General features: G+C 39.5%; 1 protein-coding gene across 9 annotated transcripts in view; it reads left to right on the top strand.

The window, feature by feature from the left end:
- sll (adenosine 3'-phospho 5'-phosphosulfate transporter 1) overlaps positions 1-20514 on the top strand; it is a 56776-nt gene that overhangs the window by 25448 nt on the left and 10814 nt on the right. For 7 of the 9 annotated variants that reach the window (XM_072296520.1, XM_072296515.1, XM_072296518.1 and 4 more), the window contains 3 exons: positions 4984-5109; positions 9674-9861; positions 17766-19647. In XM_072296520.1, coding sequence (XP_072152621.1) covers positions 4984-5109; positions 9674-9841 — 294 coding nt within the window. In that variant the 3' untranslated portion in view covers positions 9842-9861; positions 17766-19647. Of the gene's footprint in view, positions 1-4983; positions 5110-9673; positions 9862-17765; positions 19648-20514 lie in introns of those variants that run through there. The other 2 variants (XR_011899218.1, XM_072296522.1) reach the window with 2 other exon arrangements.

Here is a 20514-nt window from a genome sequence, read left to right as displayed (position 1 = left end):
TTTGCGATTTGAGCACTGTATGATTTTGCTTGTATATATCGCATATATGTTTCTATGGTTACACATCTTCACTTGTCTTCTTGTTCTCTTTGCCTATTCACTCGCTCCTCTGATCTCCTAGCTATTTGTCATTATTTCCATCCCTCTTTCCTCTTATCCCTACAAGCACTGATTTCTACAGGGTGTACCAAAAGTCCGTCCCACCCCTACTAACTTTTGAACGAATTGAGCGAGGGTAATGAAACTTTGGGAATGTTCCTATCTCTTAGGGGACCATCTTTTGGGGGGGGGAGTCAAAATTTTGGTCCCCCCTCAGGGGGGGCGCGGGGGGCCCCCAACTTTTTTTTTCAAGTGGCAACCCCTATCTTGTGATACCACATTCGAAAGAGCATAAAAAACTAAGAATTTTGGCGCAAACCGCAGATCAATATCTTAATTTTTGACCGAGTTATGATAGGTCAAAGGTCAAATTCGACCTATTTTCAAAAAATCATAACTCCGGTTCAAATTATCGTAAAGAAAAAAGTAAATCGGGAAAATTTGCCAAATTGTGTCCGCTTTTAAGTAAAAATTGCAGAAATCACGTAGTTTTAATTTTAAGGGGGGGCTCGGACCCCCAAATACGTCAATTCAAAGGTCATTCAATTTTCCCGCGAAATAAGCCAATTTCCTCTGGATTTGCCTCCACTTTATCTCAGTAAGGCCGAAATCAGTTCAACATTATGTTGGTTAGTCCCCAAATTTCGGGAAAAGTTAAAAAAAAACGAAATTTAAACGGTCAAATTTAATCACCTTAAATTTCGTTTCTTTTTTCCCGCGAAATAAGCCAATTTCGCCTAGATTTGCCTCCACTTTATCTCAGTAAGGCCGAAATCAGTTCAACATTACGTTGGTTAGTCCCCAAATTTCGGGAAAAGTTAAAAAAAAACGAAATTTAAACGGTCAAATTTAATCACCTTAAATTTCGTTTCTTTTTTTTAACTTTTCCCGAAATCTAGGGACTTGCCAACGTTATGTTGAACTGATTTCGACCTTACTGAGATAAAGTGGAGGCAAATCTAGGCGAAATTGGCTTATTTCGCGGGAAAATCGAATGACCTTTGAATTGATGTATTTGGGGGTCCGAGCCCCCCTTTAAAATTAAAACTAAGTGATTTCTGCAATTTTTACGTAAGAGCGAACACAATTTGGTAAATTTTCCCGTTTTATTTTTTTCTTTACGATAATTTGAACCGGAGTTATGCTTTTTTGAAAATAGGCCGAATTTGACCTTTAACCTATCATAACTCGGTCAAAAATTGAGATCGTCACCTTCCAGACAAAGTATCACAAGCGCCATGCGACGTTTAAAAATTTCCGCCGCCATTATATTTTTTTACAGAGAAATTGTTCAACGAAGCTGTCCGAAAATTACACCGAATTTTCTTTGTGCTGCCGATAAAATTTAGTGAAATTTTCGAACAGATTCAACCAACAATTTCTCAGTAAAAAAATCAAATGGCGGCGGAAATTTTTATACGTCGCATGGCGCTTGTGATACTTTGCCTGGAAGGTGACGAGATATTGATCTGCGGTTTGCGCCAAAATTCTTAGTTTTTTATGCTCTTTCGAATGTGGTATCACAAGATAGGGGTTGCCACTTGAAAAAAAAAGTTGGGGGCCCCCCGCGCCTCCCCCTGAGGGGGGACCAAAATTTTGACCCCCCCCAAAAGATGGTCCCCTATGAGATAGGAACATTCCCAAAGTTTCATTACCCTAGCTCAATTCGTTCAAAAGTTAGCAGGGGTGGGACGGACTTTTGGTACACCCTGTATGTACAATTTCGCAAGAAACACAATCGAGCCACTGGTTTTCTCTGAAATCAATTTTTCAGTCAAATCAATCAAATTGTATGATTTATTTCTTTTAGGGCTGTGCGAATATTCGCAATCCGGACTATTCGCGTCCGGAATATTCGGCAAATATTCGCTTCATCTGCCTCGCGCATTATTCACAAATTACGAATATTCACGCCATCAAACTGACATTTTCAAATATTCACGCCGTCACGAGGAATGAATTTTCAAATATATGCGCCATCGAAAAAAAAAACGAATTTCCGAGTGGCAATCATGAAACGTTGCGAGGATCTGCGGATCTCCTTTGATGTGTATCGACTTTGCCAAGTTTACGAACAGCAAGCGCGATTGCAATTGGCCTGTGTATCTTGGTTGCTCCAAGATTACTGCACATTGAAAGTTAAATAACCAAGACGGAAAGAGGGTAGAGATAATATCTACGTGAAATTAAGTACTGATAATCAATTATTCAATTAATTATCGATGAAATACATTTTTAAGATCATGTTACTGGTTGAAAGTTTAAACAATACTATCCAAAACGTGCTTTTGTATTCCAATCAGAATCTGAAAAGGATTTATCCTAACTAGAGGACCAGTTGCAAGTTGTTGAGCTTGGTAATCCTTACTAATGATACGACCACACGAAAACCGGCGTGAGTAAAACGTGTTCGACACAGAAATGTCTGAAATAGAAAAAAAAAGATAAACACATTTTCATCTACACCAAAAAAATATAAAATACTAAAATGTGTCCAGTGATCCTTTGATACTAGCGTGACTGCCCACGCAGTTACCTTCTAATCCTGGGAATGCATACGTAACTGCAGGGACAGGCAAGCCAGCATTCAGGGATCTTCAAACAAATTCTTAACAGCTTAGGCTACTATCATAACATTTCATTGTTTTCTGTGCAGGTGTATGAGCAAATGAAAATTTCTTAAACAATTAATCACTTTCTTTGTCGATTTTTTTAACATTTGCGAATTTTCACACTTAAAAAAGTCATTTCAAATTATTCGTTTTACTATTCGTAGCTGTGAATAATTGACCTAAATTATTCGCTATTCGCTTCGTTCGGAAAATTCACTTTTTGCACAGCCCTAATTTATTTAGATACTTTAATACATTTTACTTTAGCAAATTAATGAAACAGTATGGATACATACCTTCTGAAGAAGTCAATGCAAAAGACTTTGATTTGTAGTATCTTATCAAAACAAGAGCAAAGATGATTCAGTCAACTTTTGATGCAGAATCAAAGACACTTGCTAATAATCAAATTGAAGGTAATGCTGAAGTCAAGTATCTTTGATTTTGTGACACTCAGTTGATCTTTATCAGTACAGCACTATTTCGTACTAAAAATATTTCACTTTAATGAAGAAACGCCTTTGGCTCAAAGTACAATCCTGCTGCACACTACATACACACTTCCTTTTGTTTTCTCAACAGCAGTTGCTGTTGAGTAAAACGGTTAGAAAAGACACTTCTCATTATTACCAGATTATGTACCCGAAGACTTACTTAGATTGAAATAAAAATGGGAAACTTTTTACTCTAAATTCTTCAGAACTTCAGAACGACTATGAGGATCTAGAAACTTCCATGACCACTGAGTGATAAGCCTAAATAGGTGGTGCATGGAAACATATACAGGAGAAACCAATCGTCGGTTAAGTTCACTACAACCTCTGCCAAGCACCGCTGATGTCGCCGCTAACTGAAGTTGGGGGTCCTTATTTACTCTCTTGGTCCATGCCCTATCTTTGCAAAGAGAATTTGTCTTGATATAGAGGTGGATTCTCAGGGTAGCGTGGGATATCCCCTTCAGTACGGCCTCAACTTTGAGAGCTCTCTTGAGCTATGAAGATAATATCAGAGAAAACTAGGTGCACTGTCATGTTTATTGTGAAATTTTACACAGGATCGAGCACTTGAATCGCAGATCCCTGACACATGTGAGAGCGCAATTGCCGACCTTGAAACTGCTAGAGCTCTGATTCTAAGAATTTTTGCCCCCATCTTTTAATCTTTTGAGTCACTTTGGAACATAGCATTTCTTTCAAGCTTAAAATAGAAAAAACTGCACTTATGCACCTTGTCCTCCAAGCCCCTCAAAATAGACAGTAATTGTTGAAAACAACTCTTAAAATACTCATAAAAATAATACACTGTTTTTTAACACTTTCTTTACGTAAATTTTATTTTAAAAAATTGTTTTCAAAATCACTTTTTTTAAAGAGTTTTTCGACACTTTTTTTTACTTACAGGGTGGCTAGAAAAACCCGGGAAAAGTCAAGGAAAGCAACTTGACTGGTAAAAACCAGGGAAAAGCCAGGGAGTTTCGTCAACGGTTAGGGAACTTTTTGTGGAGCCGGGTTCCACGTGAAAATCGGGTTCGCCATGGCCCAGCTGATCGCGTTGTTGTGCCAACGTTTTGACCACATTAATTGGATTGCATTTTGTAAAAAGGAACCAAGAGCATTCCAATGTCGGTTAGCTTGTGTAACTTTGTTTACCTTGCAAATATAAACTGAGCATCTAAAGAGGATTCATCTTTACTCTCAATAAACTATAAATTCATGCTGAAAATTATCTTTGTAAATTTAATTTTTGCATGATTTCAGTAATTGTGTTGCAAAGAATGTAAGTTGTACAATCCTAGCAACATTGGAATGCTCTTGGTTCCTTTTTGCAAAATGCAATCCAATTAATTGTTACGGTATTGTAAAAAAGTCATGGAAATCCATTAGAAGAAGTCAGGGATTGATGAAATGAAATTTTGCTTGCCAACTTGACTTAAATTTTGCCTCACATAAACTTAAGTAAAAAAAATCCCTGAAACGGTCTCCCACTTTGATAATTTTAACAGTTTTTTTACAAGTTTTATAAAAACAACAATAACCATTGCTAGTAGGGTATTTTGCAACCAAGAACTATAATCTCTAGTGCATCCTGAATAACACTTTTGCATGTGGGAAACGAATGGCACATGAATTGTCTCTAAAGTGAGCGAGAAATATTAGTTCCCAATCGGAAAATGTAGTCCAATTCTTTCACATTTTCCAGTTACCTCTTGCTTATTATGTCATTGGAGGGGAGGATCTCATCACTTTGTTGCTCTTTATCTTCTTCTTTTCAGTTCCCTGCTTTTGTTTATGATTGCATCATTATCTCTACAAGCTCTGCTGCCGGCCAATTTTTTATTTTTTTCACAATCGAAAATTTTGGACCTGTTGTTTTTACAATCTTCATGACAGTGAGGCAGGTTAGTAATCATTCTGCTCCCTGAAAAACTTTTTTGATTGAAGTAAAATCCTTCAAAGAGAAAAGAAGGAGGCTGAAGTTTCCACTAATATTCTGGTACTGTGTTTAAAGCATTGTGAGAAGCAGGTACTACAAGGAAACAATAGTCGGCCTTTGGCCCTCAGCTCTTAACTAGAGATGCTAAATGTCGGTTGAGCTATACAAGTGAGTTAAAGAACTTTATCTCCAACATGAACAAAGTTACATGAAAGGGCTAGCGTCCAGAAAACCAACCAGAGTGTTTGTGCATTATTTGAGTGGAATTAATTCTGTAAAACTTCAAAAGCAGGTTTGCATGCGCAGACTTTGCTGAAGCGGTACCAGGAAGTATCAATTGAACAAGCCAAAAAAAAAAAAAAAAAAAAAAAACCAGATAGCTTGCCTTAACCTCCTAAATGAATGCTAGGAGGTTTTTAAACTAGATTAAAGATTTTGGGGTGTTTTCTTTCATTTCTGATAAGTCATCCTTGGCACCTGGGCCACAGGCAGTCTCAACTGGTCACACTAAATGCCTTAATGAAAACTTTTGAATGGATTCAACCGAAATGCTTGCAATTTCGAATTTAAGTATAAAGTAGAATAAGAGTATTGTACTGTGTAGAGTAAGAGTATGTGTGTTTTATTAAGAATAAAAGTATTGTGCTTGTGAAATTTAGTAATGGGCCTGTTGCAAACTTTTGCCAGAGCAGAATTAAGAGTTGTTTCCTGTAGATAATGCCTCAAAAATCACGATGGGCGCATCGGCAAAGTCTGAAATGCACTCATAAATTCACAATCTGCGTAAGAAATTTGCGTTCTTTTGAGCTTCCTGCTTCAAAAACGATACTACTGCATAGGTAAACATTCTATTAGAGGAGTCGCTCCATCGTCGGCAATATTCATCATGGCCGACGCTTGCGCAGTTCCTCGCGTAATTCGAGGAGAGTTCAAGGTCAATCAAGGTGGGCGAGGAAAATATGAACGTAAACACGTCGATTGTTATCTGATTTAATCCTGTTCAGGTGTCATCTCGTCCCATCACACGTGTTTTGGCGGATTGGCGTCGGCCATGATGAGTATTGCCGCCAATGGAACGACTCCTCTAACAAAATGTTCACCTGTGCCGTAGTATCGTTTTTGAAGCGGGGAGCTCAAAAAACCGCAAATTTCTTACGCAGATTGTGAAGTTATGAGTGCATTTCAGACTTTGCCGATGCGCTCACCGTAATTTTTGAGGTATTATCTATAAGAAACAACTCTTAGTTTTGCTCTAGTAAAAGTTTGCAACAGACCCATTGGCTTGGAAATATGCTAAATAGGTCTATTAACGCTGGAAAAAGTAATGACGTTAACAAAATGCAATAATTAAAATGAAAACACCAGATGAAAACGCAAAAGGGACCCGCAGCACTATCGCGTGAAGTGTGGCAAAATTAGACTTGACAGGCGATGTGGCGTGCGAGCAGGGACCTGTAGAAAGCGGTATTTGGATTTGGTCGTTTTTGGCGGTAAAGCGGTGTTACGAAAGGCCCAAATGGTAGTTTGGATCATGTTAATGAACTTATGTTTTTCGGCCACGAAAACTTTTTTCATAATTTGAAAACATTTCTTGCAGTTCCCACATCAAATACTTTTTACATTTCTTTGCAAATACACTTTATATTGAATTTTTAAAGACTCATGTCAGCTTTCAGTTTGAAAAAATTGAACTTACAATGTCTCATGATGAACTCAGTCGCACAGTTGTACGCATTTTTTTTTGTTGTTAGGTAATCATTTTCTATGAACACTTTAAACTAATTTACACTATGTGCATTTACACAGTGAAGTCTGTATGTTTATAAAATACGAATTGGAATATCGACGGTGTAAGTTGGCAATCACATAACTCGTTTGCGATGTCTGAAAATCTCGGCCTCTGTGTTATTTTTTTAATGGAGAACAAATTGACATCATTTCTTGAAGTTTTTGCAGAATTTTCTTCGCTTAAAGAAGAAAAATCACGGCAGTTTTAAAGAATTGCCGTTGAGTAGTTTTCCGTTTAAAAAATAAAGTATGACAGGGAGTCTGCGACATTGCAAACCGAGATATGTGATTGCCGACTAACACCGTCGATATGTATTATGTTATGTGTGGCTCACACATGAGATGATGTGTGGCGCATTATGAGTTGCGTTTGATCATAGAATAATAGCTAGAGAGGTACCTGGCAGATTCTCCCTACAGTCCCTTCATGCTGAGAGCAAAGACAATGCGAATCTATTTCTGATTGGTATTTTAGGCCTTCTCAGTGTCGAAAACAAGAATACAGATTACATTTTCACCAATTGCAAAGATTATAAACTGGAATGGACCGGGGAATGGGGGGTACGGCAAGGAAAAAATGGAATGAGAGAGGGAACGGAGATGGGAATTCGGGAATGGGTTGATCAAAGATTACCAAAAACGTCCGATTTGATCAAAGACATTGAATTACGTAGACCGTGCATCTGGCTTGGTTTTGTACAGGTGAAGCGTGACATGTTTCTCAAAGCCCCATAATGGGCGGGCAGAGAAGGGGAGAGAGCATGTGTCCCAAGCACTTGAAGAGACTGCAGAGAAGCAATGGAGAATTCATTGGTGCGCTCGGTTTTTCAGGAATATCTCGTTTAGAGGCCCTTTTCAGACAAAATTACTAGGAAGAAAAGTTTTAGTACGTATAATTTTACAACCGCATAGCAATGTTCCATTTTTCTGAACTAATTGTTAACCGAGAAGAAAAGCTTCACAATCCGACCAAAATTCACTTGAGCCACTACTGCGGACGCACAGATGTGTGCAATTGGGACACTTAAACTCATCGATGCTAGGTCCGGTGCGCCATGCGAATTTTAAAAAGTTGTCACGCCCTCTATAACACAGGATGCATGGTCTACTTGACTTAATATTTTTGGATATGATCCATATGCCGCGTTGTCTCAACTCTCTCTTTAAGGGACTCTAATCCTCCCGTAAGATCGCGTATAGTCACTTTTTTGAAGCGGACTTGGAGTCGTTTTCCGCGAAATTTAAAACGGCAGCCGGAGCTTCGGTCTGGCGTCAGTTGAATGATTTTGTTACTTGGTGAATGTCAGGATTCAGGGGGCCACCAATTCCTGACCATCAACCAACGTTCCGAATCAGATGAATTTCACTTGTCTTCCCATCCTCTATCTACTTAAGTACAAAAATCTGTTGAAAACGATCAAATTTAAGAAATTCGATTGTTGAACTAATGACAAACTGACGCTAAAGCGCAGGCTGACTGTGTATTTGGCCTCACAAGGTAATTCAAAATTCTATTTTTCTCCATTAGAGCTGAGAGTAGAGACGCATCAGTAACACGCTCCTGCTTATTGATGATCTGCAGTAGGCTTTTTGGTCAACCCTACCTCCGGAGGTCAGTAAAGAATCTATGCTGAACTCAAACGCCGTTAGAATCTCGTCCCGTCACACGAAGTTTCGGCGGATTGGCGTCAGCCATGTTGCATATTGAGTAGTATACTATTGAGCAGGAGTTAGATGGAACGACTCCTTTATCAGAATGTTCACCTGTGCTGTAGTATCGTTTTTGAAGTGGCAAGCTAAAAAAAGAGTGCAAATTACTCACGCATATTGTGAAGTTAGGAGTGCATTTCAGACTTTGCCGATGCGCTCATCATGACTTTTGAGGCATATTTCTACAAAGATAGACTCTTAGTTTTGCTCCAGCCAAAGATAGCAAGAGGCTTATTGAAAGAAATGATATCTACATTTTCACAGAATTCAACCTACCACTGCTTTTGAATTTCTTAATGCTCTTATCTGTCAGCCAACCTTTTTAAAAACTCATTCCAACCAAAGCATAGTGCCATTTATCATTGAAGATAAATTATTCGCCAATATCTTCAATGAGCTCGCTCAGTAATTTTTAGTTCTTGCATTTTTTAAAACTTGAGAATGCACATCGTTGACAGGAATTTTCTCATATTTTTTAAAGGACATTAAGGCACCGAAAAGAGTTGAAAGCTACAGGATTCAAGTTTACATTTAAACGCATATCGCTGCGAATGGTAAGATTGCAGCCCCAGAGATCTATCCAGTCGCGGTTGCTGCATGATGCTCCTGAGCCCTCTTGAGTCATCTGTACTTCGTCATAGAATGAAGAGACTAACGCTGTGTTGTAGTCGTAGTCTATTTATTCTATGACTCCGTGCGTTGATACGGTCATACAGAGCATGGTTCACGCAATAGGAATCAGCAGCATCATGAAGCAAAGGCCACCGGATCGATCTCTACGGCCGCTATATTGCCATTCTCGGCGATGCACGTGCAAATGGATCCTCAAGTCACGCAATTTTCAATTCCATTTTTGTGCCGCATATCCTTCAAAAAAATTTGAAAAAATTTCTGTCAAATAAATCTGTTGCTTTCTTCTTGTAAAATACAATAATCAAAAATTACTGAGCAAGCTCACTATTCTTTTGTTTTTGTTTTTTTGGTCAAGCATTTTCCCGGGCATAATACTCAAATATTAATAACCTTTTCAGGTGCTGTCTGTATTACTATCGTGTTATAGCTACTCACACACCGTCAGTAATATCAGCATCATAGGTGTAGTTTTAATATTTATTGCCACTTTCCTACGGCTGTACTGTGATCAACAGATGAAAACATCAAAGAGACGCAATCATCCTCTACTATCAACCCCTGTCTAATCATTCTCCGTTTACTACAGGTATTATCTAAAGATTTCTATCATTCTAAGTGTTGTAATAAAACATGTACGATACCTTTATCTGTGTCTCAGAGAGTGAAAGTATTAAACGAGGGGCGTTCAATAAGTAAGTATCCCCCCTCTCTAAAATCAATAGGAATCAACCAATTTTCAAAAACTTGGACTCAAAATCTTCCTTAGGATATACTAAGTTCAACAAAACAAACCGCGACAAAATCGGACCATGTGCGGCCGAACGCGAGCCGTTTGAACGCGCCGAGGTGCACACCGCTCCCGCCAAATCCGCGGAAATTTGTCGGAAAAAAATCAAAGTAGTTTTTTGTAGAATAAAGGGCTTACCTCACCTCTTCACATAACCAGCTCGATCCAAGCAGGTCTGATACTGATCGTGAGACTAAGAGAACAACTTTTGGATACCACGCGTGTAGAGGTGCTTCAACTGGCTGGGGATGAAAGTGTTGACGGCTTGTTTGACCTCTTCCACTGATTCAAAATGAACTCCCCCAGTTCAGATTTCAGAAAGGGGAATAAATAGTGGTCTGTTTTGCCATTTATTACCGTATCTAAAATCTGAACTCGGCGGAGTTCATTTTGAATCAGTGGAAGAGGTCAAACAAGCCGTCAACACTTTCATCCCCAGCCAGTTGAAGCACCTCTACACGCGTGGTATCCGAAAGCTGTGCTCTTAGTCTCACAATCAGTATATCAGACCTACTTGGATCGAACTGGTTATGTGGAGAGGTGAGGTAAGCCCTTTATTCTATAAAAACTACTTTGATTTTTCGTCAGTGATGAACGACTGAAGCGTTGGCAGAGAAGCTCTTCTCATGTCGCGGACTTCAAATTTCCGCGGATTTGGCGGGAGCGGTGTGCACCTTGGCGCGTTCAAACGGCTCGCGTTCGGCCGCACATGGTCCGATTTTGTCGCGGTTTGTTTTGTTGAACTCAATATATCCTAAGGAAGATTTTAAGCCCAAGTTTTTGAAAATTGGTCCATTCCTATTGATTTTAGAGAGGGGGGATACTTACTTATTGAACGCCCCTCGTAAACGAGAGTTCCACAAGATTTTTGAGTCCTCTAGCTCAGGAACAACTGCCATTCAAATTTGTGAAATTCATGTTTGTGTCATAGGTCAAATCTGAAATTCACTCGTGAGTTAGCAGGGGCACCCAGAGTTAAGAACATCATGGCCATTTAACAAATTATGTAGGCAAAAATTATAGATCGTATTTGACAGTGGTTCTTTTAATCATCATTTATCACTATTAACTAGGTTTTTAACGAAAATTTCGGTGATAGGTCAAAATGTCCAAAAAAAAATGTCCAACAAGCAAAAATGTCCAGAGTTGAGAATGTCCCTATTTTACAAATGTCCAAGTATCTGAAATGTCCAATACTGGTTCTGTGGCCAAACACAAAAATGCCCAAAAGTCCATTTATTTTTGTTTCTAGATATTCTTCATTCTTGATCACTTTCCTCATTATTCTCGTCTTCGGGCTCGTTGGAAACTCGAATGTAATAGGCAATGCCCCTTAGGTACCGTGGAATGTCATCTTCATCTTTGAATTCTTGATAGCGTTGGACGCGCTGTAGGATTCTCTCCTGATTTCTTTTCGACTTCTTTGAAATTTGTTGTTTGATCCGCGTATGACCCTAGTCGAGCTGTTGGCAGAGCTCTTCTGTATCCCTTTGATCTTTCTGCATATATTCTATAAATTTCCAAATATTAAGATGATGGGATTTCACCATTTTCTGATACTTGGAGTGGTACGACTCGACGACGTTGTTAGTCCGGTGTAGTTGGTTTAATACCAAGTCGTAAACACACCACGTTTTGGGAGGGAATCTTGGGGGAACTGCGGGACGCCGCCCCCTTGCAGGTCTACCCTTCACATAGGTTCTTTCAAGGTACTGTACAAAATCTTCCACTTCGTCAGGGGCATCATCCTTTAGCTCATTGAAAACGGTGAGAATTTCATCTAGAGGGACAAATGGTAGTGCCATGAATTGAAGGAGACTGTTTCTAATTTCAGGATTTTCCAGGTCCCTGTAATATTGCACTAATTCCAGCTTTTGAATGTTTTTGAACATAGACTGTTCAAAATGAAACAGGCAAGAATGTATTTGTGCTTGCGGAAAAGCGTCTCGGCAAGCATTAATGTTAGCTATTTCAAAATCAGACATCAAATGTGGTGGATTTAGGTTAAGATTGTGACGCACTGCAAACGCCTTCAACTCTGTGTAAACATTGGAATACGTTTCTTCAGTCCTTCGTTTGGTGCATTTGTTGCATATTCTTTTAGTTGAGACAAGAACGTTCTCACAGCAACACTGGCAACGTCAGGCGCATGTGTATGCTTATGGCTCCCGCTGGTTTTTATTTGAATATTTTCCAAAGAGCGACGCCAAGAATGGCACAATTTGGGCCAGAAGGGATTTTTCTGAAACCGGGCCCAAACGATACCTTATGATACCCTAAAACTCTGGTAAAAATTTTAGCTTGAGTATACGCACCGTTTTTGAGAAATGGGGGGGCAAAGTTGCCATATCGCCATCATTCTGGACAGCATTTTTACAGCAAGAAGACGGGAAAAATGGACGAAAAAGTTACACTATTGATGGGTTTGGGCTGTAAATGTTCTTATTGAGCCCCCGTGCATGTAACTGTGTTCAGTTTCAAAAATTTTGGACGTACAGTGGTCCGAAATGGGGAGAAATCGTGGACAGATAAGGATTCTTTGTCAAACTTTTTAAAAATGGAAGTAAAATTGTTGGTCTATTGCAGAGATCATGTGAAACAATGTTCTTATCGGTCTTCAATGCATTCAATTGAGTTCAGTTTATCAAATTTTCATCGCACAATGGTCCAAAATGGGAAATCAGTGGACAAATTAAGTTCTTCTGCCTAACTTTTTAAAAATGATGTATACGATTATTGGTCCCCTGCAGAGATCATGGCGAACAATGTTCTTATCAATGCATTCAATTGAGCTCAGTTTATAAAATGTTCATCGCACAATGGTCCAAAATGGAAAATTAGTGGACAAATTAAGATCTTCTGTTGAAATTTTTGAAAAATAACATGAAACTATGAGGTTTTTCACTAGATTCGAAAGGTGTAAATTCAAAATAAGTTAGTAGCCAATAAAAGCTATCCATGTTCACTGTTTTGAACTGAACAAATGAGGTCTGGAAACGGTAATTCAGGAGGAACTTAGCTTTTGGATCCTTAAAATCCGGCAAACTGGGTGGTTTTTGTCCTAGTTAGTTGTCAGAGAATAATTGTAGTTAGAATAATACTTTACAATAAATCCTTTCTAAGGATTTAGGAAAGGTAAGGTTAGGTTAGGTTAGGTTAGATTTTAACAGAAGATCTTAATTTGTCCACTGATTTCCCATTTTGGACCATTGTGCGATGAAAATTTGATAAACTGAACCTAATTGAATGCATTGAAAAGAACATTGTTCGCCATGATCTCTGCAGGGGACCAATAATCGTGTTCAGTCAGGGACTGATTTTTATTTTCATCCTTTTTCGTTGCAACGCGTGCGAGCAGCCACCGTGACCGCCGCGTCGGCCAGCGCACTCCTTCCCTCCGCGCTCGACCGGCAAAAGGCTAGTACCGCGCCAATCCGCTAGATGGCGCGCGGGTCTTGTAAGCCATGCCGTCCTTTTTGATCCCGCCTTTCCAGGAAAAGGCTCGGGAAAGTTTTATTTTTACTTTTGTATCCTAAGGAGGATACCATACAGTTACTTTTAGTTCACTCAGATTTTCATTTTGTTTCGTTAAGAAGTTCAGGTTTTAGTTTATTGTTTGATCTCGCGAATATCGAGCCGAAACAGCTCCAAGTAGGGTCCCCGTGTGGCCGACTAATCTTCGCCTACGTTTGCCGATCTTCTCCCACTGGTATTCCAGCGGTGCTTTTCATGTTTCCTTCGCTTTTCTTTCGCCATCTCACTGGTGTCCAGTGACGTTTAGATTTCCTACTGGAGTCCAGTAGTGTTTCTTATAGGTTTCTTGCTATCTTTTTTTATTTTCGTTTGTTAGGTTCCTGCTGGTATTCCAGCAGTGTGCCCTACTGGTATTCCAGTAGCGATTCAGATCCGCGTCTTAGTATTAAGTTTCTACAAAGCTCTTCAAGCTTTAGGTAAATTGTAACGTAGTAAAGCTCTTCAAGCTAGATTTCTTATTTCATCAGTGTTTTTCTCGGCAAAATTCGTAACTCTTGATCTTTTCTTCTTTTTCAATAGCGTAAGTATCAGTTTCTCCATGTTCATCTAAATTAGTTTAAATCTTCCGTTCATGAGTTTCTTTTTCGTTTACGTTTAAGATTCAAAATTCTCGCGTTTCCTTTTTTTTCAAACCCAGACTCGCTCTGAAGCCGGCTCCGCGCAGCCTGGTATTCCAAATCGTCTCGTAAGACTCAATTAGGGAATCCAGACTTGTTCTGTAGCCGGCCCCGCGCGGCCTGGTAGCCTTTCGTACAATAAAACATACAGTCCACTTTCCAAAATTTGCTCATTTCTTTCTTTCATTTATTTTTCTAATTTTATTTTGGGCCTCTGCCCAAACAAATCGTATACATCATTTTTAAAAAGTTAGGCAGAAGAACTTAATTTGTCCACTGATTTCCCATTTTGGACCATTGTGCGATGAAAATTTGATAAACTGAACTCAATTGAATGCATTGAAGACCGATAAGAACATTGTTTCACATGATCTCTGCAATAGACCAACAATTTTACTTCCATTTTTAAAAAGTTTGACAAAGAATCCTTATCTGTCCACGATTTCTCCCCATTTCGGACCACTGTACGTCCAAAATTTTTGAAACTGAACACAGTTACATGCACGGGGGCTCAATAAGAACATTTACAGCCCAAACCCATCAATAGTGTAACTTTTTCGTCCATTTTTCCCGTCTTCTTGCTGTAAAAATGCTGTCCAGAATGATGGCGATATGGCAACTTTGCCCCCCCATTTCTCAAAAACGGTGCGTATACTCAAGCTAAAATTTTTACCAGAGTTTTAGGGTATCATAAGGTATCGTTTGGGCCCGGTTTCAGAAAAATCCCTTCTGGCCCAAATTGTGCCATTCTTGGCGTCGCTCTTTGGAAAATATTCAAATAAAAACCAGCGGGAGCCATAAGCATACACATGCGCCTGACGTTGCCAGTGTTGCTGTGAGAACGTTCTTGTCTCAACTAAAAGAATATGCAACAAATGCACCAAACGAAGGACTGAAGAAACGTATTCCAATGTTTACACAGAGTTGAAGGCGTTTGCAGTGCGTCACAATCTTAACCTAAATCCACCACATTTGATGTCTGATTTTGAAATAGCTAACATTAATGCTTGCCGAGACGCTTTTCCGCAAGCACAAATACATTCTTGCCTGTTTCATTTTGAACAGTCTATGTTCAAAAACATTCAAAAGCTGGAATTAGTGCAATATTACAGGGACCTGGAAAATCCTGAAATTAGAAACAGTCTCCTTCAATTCATGGCACTACCATTTGTCCCTCTAGATGAAATTCTCACCGTTTTCAATGAGCTAAAGGATGATGCCCCTGACGAAGTGGAAGATTTTGTACAGTACCTTGAAAGAACCTATGTGAAGGGTAGACCTGCAAGGGGGCGGCGTCCCGCAGTTCCCCCAAGATTCCCTCCCAAAACGTGGTGTGTTTACGACTTGGTATTAAACCAACTACACCGGACTAACAACGTCGTCGAGTCGTACCAAAAAACGGTACGACAATCAAATTGTGCCAAAAAACGGTCGTTTTTGGCGTCGCTCTTTCCTGTTGTCGAGCATCGAGCGTCACAGCTACCCCTGTTATGGCACCTCCAGTAAATTACAGTGTTCACTTTGTTTGCTGAGTGGCGTTGATACAGAAAGTCATCATGAATAAGAACAGGTTTATTTTTTTGGCTTTTCAATAGCCTTGGGTTCGCCATCACAAAAATCACAATAAAATCACCAATTTTTTTAGTTTTCACCAATTAGTTTAGTTTAGAATCATAAAAAAATCACAAATTGTAAAATTTTGCCCCTGTAATTGGTTTTACCGCATTTTTTAACAAACGAAAATTTTATAAAAGCCAAAAAGTTTCACAACTGAGGTTAGTTCAAGAAAAAAAGATTCTCAAATCTTCCCCGTCGTCTCCATGGATTCGAATTTATTTAGTATTCAAGCCGACAATGTCGCCACCTTCTAATTTTTTTGCAAAGGGAATGGACTTTTGGGCATTTTTGTCTCTGGCCAAAAAACCAGTATTGGACATTTAAGATACTTGGACATTTTTACAATATGGACATTCTCAACTCTGGACATTCTTACTTGTTGGACATTTTTTTTTGGACATTTTGACCTATCACCAAAAAATTTCGAATCGTTAAAACGTTAGGAGTGAAAAAGACGCACCAACTGTGAGAAGTCCCAAAATAAGAGCCACACTTTATTATGTAAATAAAATGGATTCTATATTACTGCAACTTTTTTGCTACCAGCTCGCACATTATAGTCACCTCAACGTTCCTGCAACATAGACCCTGCAACGTTCCTGTAAACGTTGTCGCTGCAAAGTTACAACGAGAGCTTATAGTATAGATTGTTAAAGAGGTTATGTAGCAACATTTTCTTACCCTTCTTCCTGACTTTCCAGGTTATCCCTAACTCTTAGATTTTCCGTCTCCCTGAGTTTCCCCGACTCACTGGTCAAACTCGATCACTTAAAAACCATATTATTAAGGCGCAGAGTCTGGGGTTCTGTCTGCTTGGGAAAACAAGCGTCGTGGTTAGAGACAGTGCTCTATGTTTCCTGTCCAGACAACAGCTCAGCAGAAAATTGCAATAATGTACAGCGTTTTAGCTCCTCAGTTCTCGTGTGAACGCATGTCAGCCCGGAAAATCGGTGGCCTGCGTAAGGCCCTAATTGACCAGGAGGATTAGACCGCAGAGGAGAAGGGATGCTGAAGCAAAGCTACTCGCCACTCATAGAAAATCTCTGAAAACAGTCTCGTCTTAGCTCACCGGCGATCCTGGCCAGGCCGCGTATCGGCCCGCCACGCGCCGCGCTGCGCCGCGGTCTAGACGGACTCCGCGCGGGAGTCACTTGCTAAAGAAAGGTAGACCACTTTGTCCGGAAAGTTTTTTCGGTTTGTTGTTGGTTTGTTTAATATAAGTGTCCATCGGAATTGAAGTAAAAAGTTTTATATTTTCGTCACAGTGCTCTGCTTACCCCTCGAGGAGTCGAGGAGGGCTCATCACGCTTTTTTAAATTAATTGTGCCTCCGCTGGTGGAGCTACCGCCCCCCTCCCCTTCAAGAAGGAAAGTTCACGGGAGTTTTCTTTTTCCTCCAGACTCCGTCCTTTTTTCTTCTCGCCCGCTTTACAGAGGACTAGAACTCTTCGATCCTAGGCACCCGAATTTCCGAGGGGAACTATTGACGGGGGGAGAGCTGCCGGGCTCATTATGGAAGAGCTGTAAAGTTTCGCAAAAAGTTGTCTTCTTGCTTGAAAGTTAACTACTCTCTAGGTTTGTTTTCTTTTCCCAATTCTCTATGACTTTCCCATTTTTCCATGTTGGTAGATACTCAGGTGAGGGTCCTCGGGTCCTTACATCGTTACCATTCCTTAGCAGATGCTTTTTAACAGCTGATCGAAAAGTTGAAAAGACATATCTGAAAAATTATTGTCAGCGTAGGCCATTAAGAGCTGCCACATTGTTAAGAACCAGCCATCACATGGTAAGTATGATGATGTTACAGCGAAAATAGAAGGTTTGTTTCCAAGTAAAACAGCGGAGATGAAAAAAATTGGCACAAAAACAAGTTCCCTTTGAATTTGCTACTTAAAAATTGCATTTCATCTGATCAGTTTTTATTTGTCCTAACCAGGTGGCTCAATGTTGATGGGCGGATCGTCCTATGAACCAGACCTATCTGTACTTGACCGTGATACCTACTTGACACACTTGGGATTGTAGGGAATTCATTGTTAATATGCCGCGAAAATGTCATATGTAACCACCGACACCAGACTTATTTCATTTTAGGTATCCTGGTCAAGTTTAATTTTTATTTTATGTCCTTTAAAATAGTTGTGTTCCATACTGTGATAGAAATTTTGGCTTATTAGCTGCTGGTTTGAATGGATGGGTAGTCTTTCAAATTTAAAAATGTAAACTCAAAAAAGTATTGTCTCAGAAAATTGTCTAACTTTCTTTATTCACTTATCTTGAGAAGGAAAGATGAACCCATCTTATTACATGCTTTTTGTGCGCTATTTTACGAAAAGGAAGTTATGTTCTTCCGTATTTAAGACAACGTATGTTTGTTTACATAAATTACTACATCTGAGGGGCTCGGAAGACGAGGCGCACAAGTGCAGTTTTTATTATTTCGAAAAAACAAATCTGAAGTTCTGGATTATACTCAAACCTATAGAGTGTTCCGAATACCTTCAAAATTTACAAGTGTTTGTCTCGCACCTTCATGAACATCTTCTGAAATTTAGCTCAGTTGAGCCAAATTGAGGCCAGCAGTTGGGTTTAAAGTGATGGTAGGTCGCACTTATCCTGCGTCCCCTCTGAACGAAAAATGCACTTATCCCATTCACTATTTTCTCTGTGTCAAATGACTTCCAGACAAAATCTCTCAGTATTCTGATAGACCTTACCCTCAACTACCAAAAAACACGCACAACTCAATTTTGATCAAAGACATGCTTCTGAGCACACAATTCTATTTTTAATTCTATCCTTCCTTTTTGAACTTGAAAAACCGCGAGATGGTACGAATATTTGTTCCCCCTTCGCCTTTTCTTCCTATTTTTATCTATAATGTGTTTTCAGTGAGATCTAGTCGTGTTCCTCTATCTCAGTTGTTGAAATACAAGCATAACGAGCTATGGCACGCAGCTGAGGCGGCTGGGCTCTAATCTCTAGTCCCGAATTTCTAAAATTGCACTTATGCGTTTTGGCTTCCAAGCCCCTCATCTGAAATCGTTTGCATAACTTCATATTTTGTAATTTTACCATGCTTCTCTCTCTTTCGTTAATCTTTGTGAATAAACGGGACGTAGACTATTGTCCTATGCAAGAGTGCTATAATATCAAGTCAGATTTTGCTATCATTTCGCGCATAAATTAATGAAGTAATATGTCACGTGAGTACCTCATGCTATTGCTATAAAGAATTCACTTACCTTTGAGAGGCTTATCGCATGTATATAAAGAATGGATTGTTTATGAGAGTGTGTGTGTATATGTATATATGTATATATTCTTGGACTTTGCCATTAAGTTGAGCATGTATGGTTTCCTATCTTAAGTTTAGCAGACCATGCTTCGGTGAAAAAGTTGTACGTTGAGCGTATATAAAAGAAATAAGCTCAACGTACAACAATTTGTCAATCCGCTGCTCGCACCAAGCAAGCAAGCATAGTTTCATCTCTGATTTTTTCCTCATCGTGCTGCAAGACACGCAGTGCAGTTTTTTGTGAAACCGAATGACTAGCGCGGGGAATCTAGGTCCTAACATTTTCGAATAATTACGACCGAAACAAATATGTAAGTGCGGCATGTCCAAAAAATCACCTCATCAAGCTGATTTAAATGGCTTAAGTTGTTATATTAAGAATTTTGAAATCAAGTGCCCCACAAGGGCCCAAAATTTTGGAAAGATTATGACCACAACGTGTATCAAAGTGCAGCATGCCTTCGGAAAAGTTTTTTGCTCTGGCGATTTTGCGCTCTCCTTTCCCCCGAAAAATGTCATCCCTCAACTCCCCCCTCCAAAGGCCTCCGTTCAAAATTAACTCCTCCCCCCTCCAAAAAAAATTATAAGTTCCCCCAAATAACACGTTACCTCGAATTTCTCAAGCCTCATGTTGACAAGGATCTGATCATTTCCTTTAAATGTTGGCAACATCGGGAAAAGCTCTGGACCTATTTAAAAGATGACTTCTAGAGAGAAGCTCACGTTCTTTTTAGAACTGGAATAAATTGTCATGCCAAATGCGATGGGTCGTTGCAGCGGCCAGTCAATCCCGGCTATGTCACAATGATGAGGGCTTGAATTCCGGACGTCTGCCTTTATTCCGTATGTTTTCGCAACACTGGGAAAACCTCTGGAGCTTTTCAACGAACTCTTACGCAAGGAAATTTTACGCGCTTGTCAAATTTAAAGTTATCTTCTAGGTACCTTAAAAGCAATGGATCGTTGCAACGGACTATCAATCCCTGCTCAGTCACAAAGTTGAGGGCTTAATTTCGCACATCTGATCTTATACCATGTTTTTTGGCAACACTGGGAAAACCTTCAGAGCTTTTCAACAGATGATTTTGAAAGGAAATTTTACGATCTATTCAGAACTGGAATAATATTTCTTGCCGAAGGCGATTTGTCATTGCAACGGGCCGTCAATCCCTGCTGTGTCACAAGATTGAGCGCGTAAATTCTACAAGTCTAATTACATTCTGTATTTTTGGCAACACTTGGAAAACCATGAAGCTTTTTTACAGATGATTTTGAAAGAAAATTTTTCATCTCTTGAATGATCATCAGATGCACACTTACGAAGCTAGGATAAGAGCATTTTTGAACTTTTGTAAGAAATTAAAATTAACTAGGCAACATTGCTTTA

Source organism: Bemisia tabaci, chromosome 2, assembly GCF_918797505.1.
Source record: "Bemisia tabaci chromosome 2, PGI_BMITA_v3".
NCBI classification, from domain to species: Eukaryota; Metazoa; Arthropoda; class Insecta; order Hemiptera; family Aleyrodidae; genus Bemisia; species Bemisia tabaci.
This window is presented reverse-complemented; position numbering and strand designations above follow the sequence as displayed.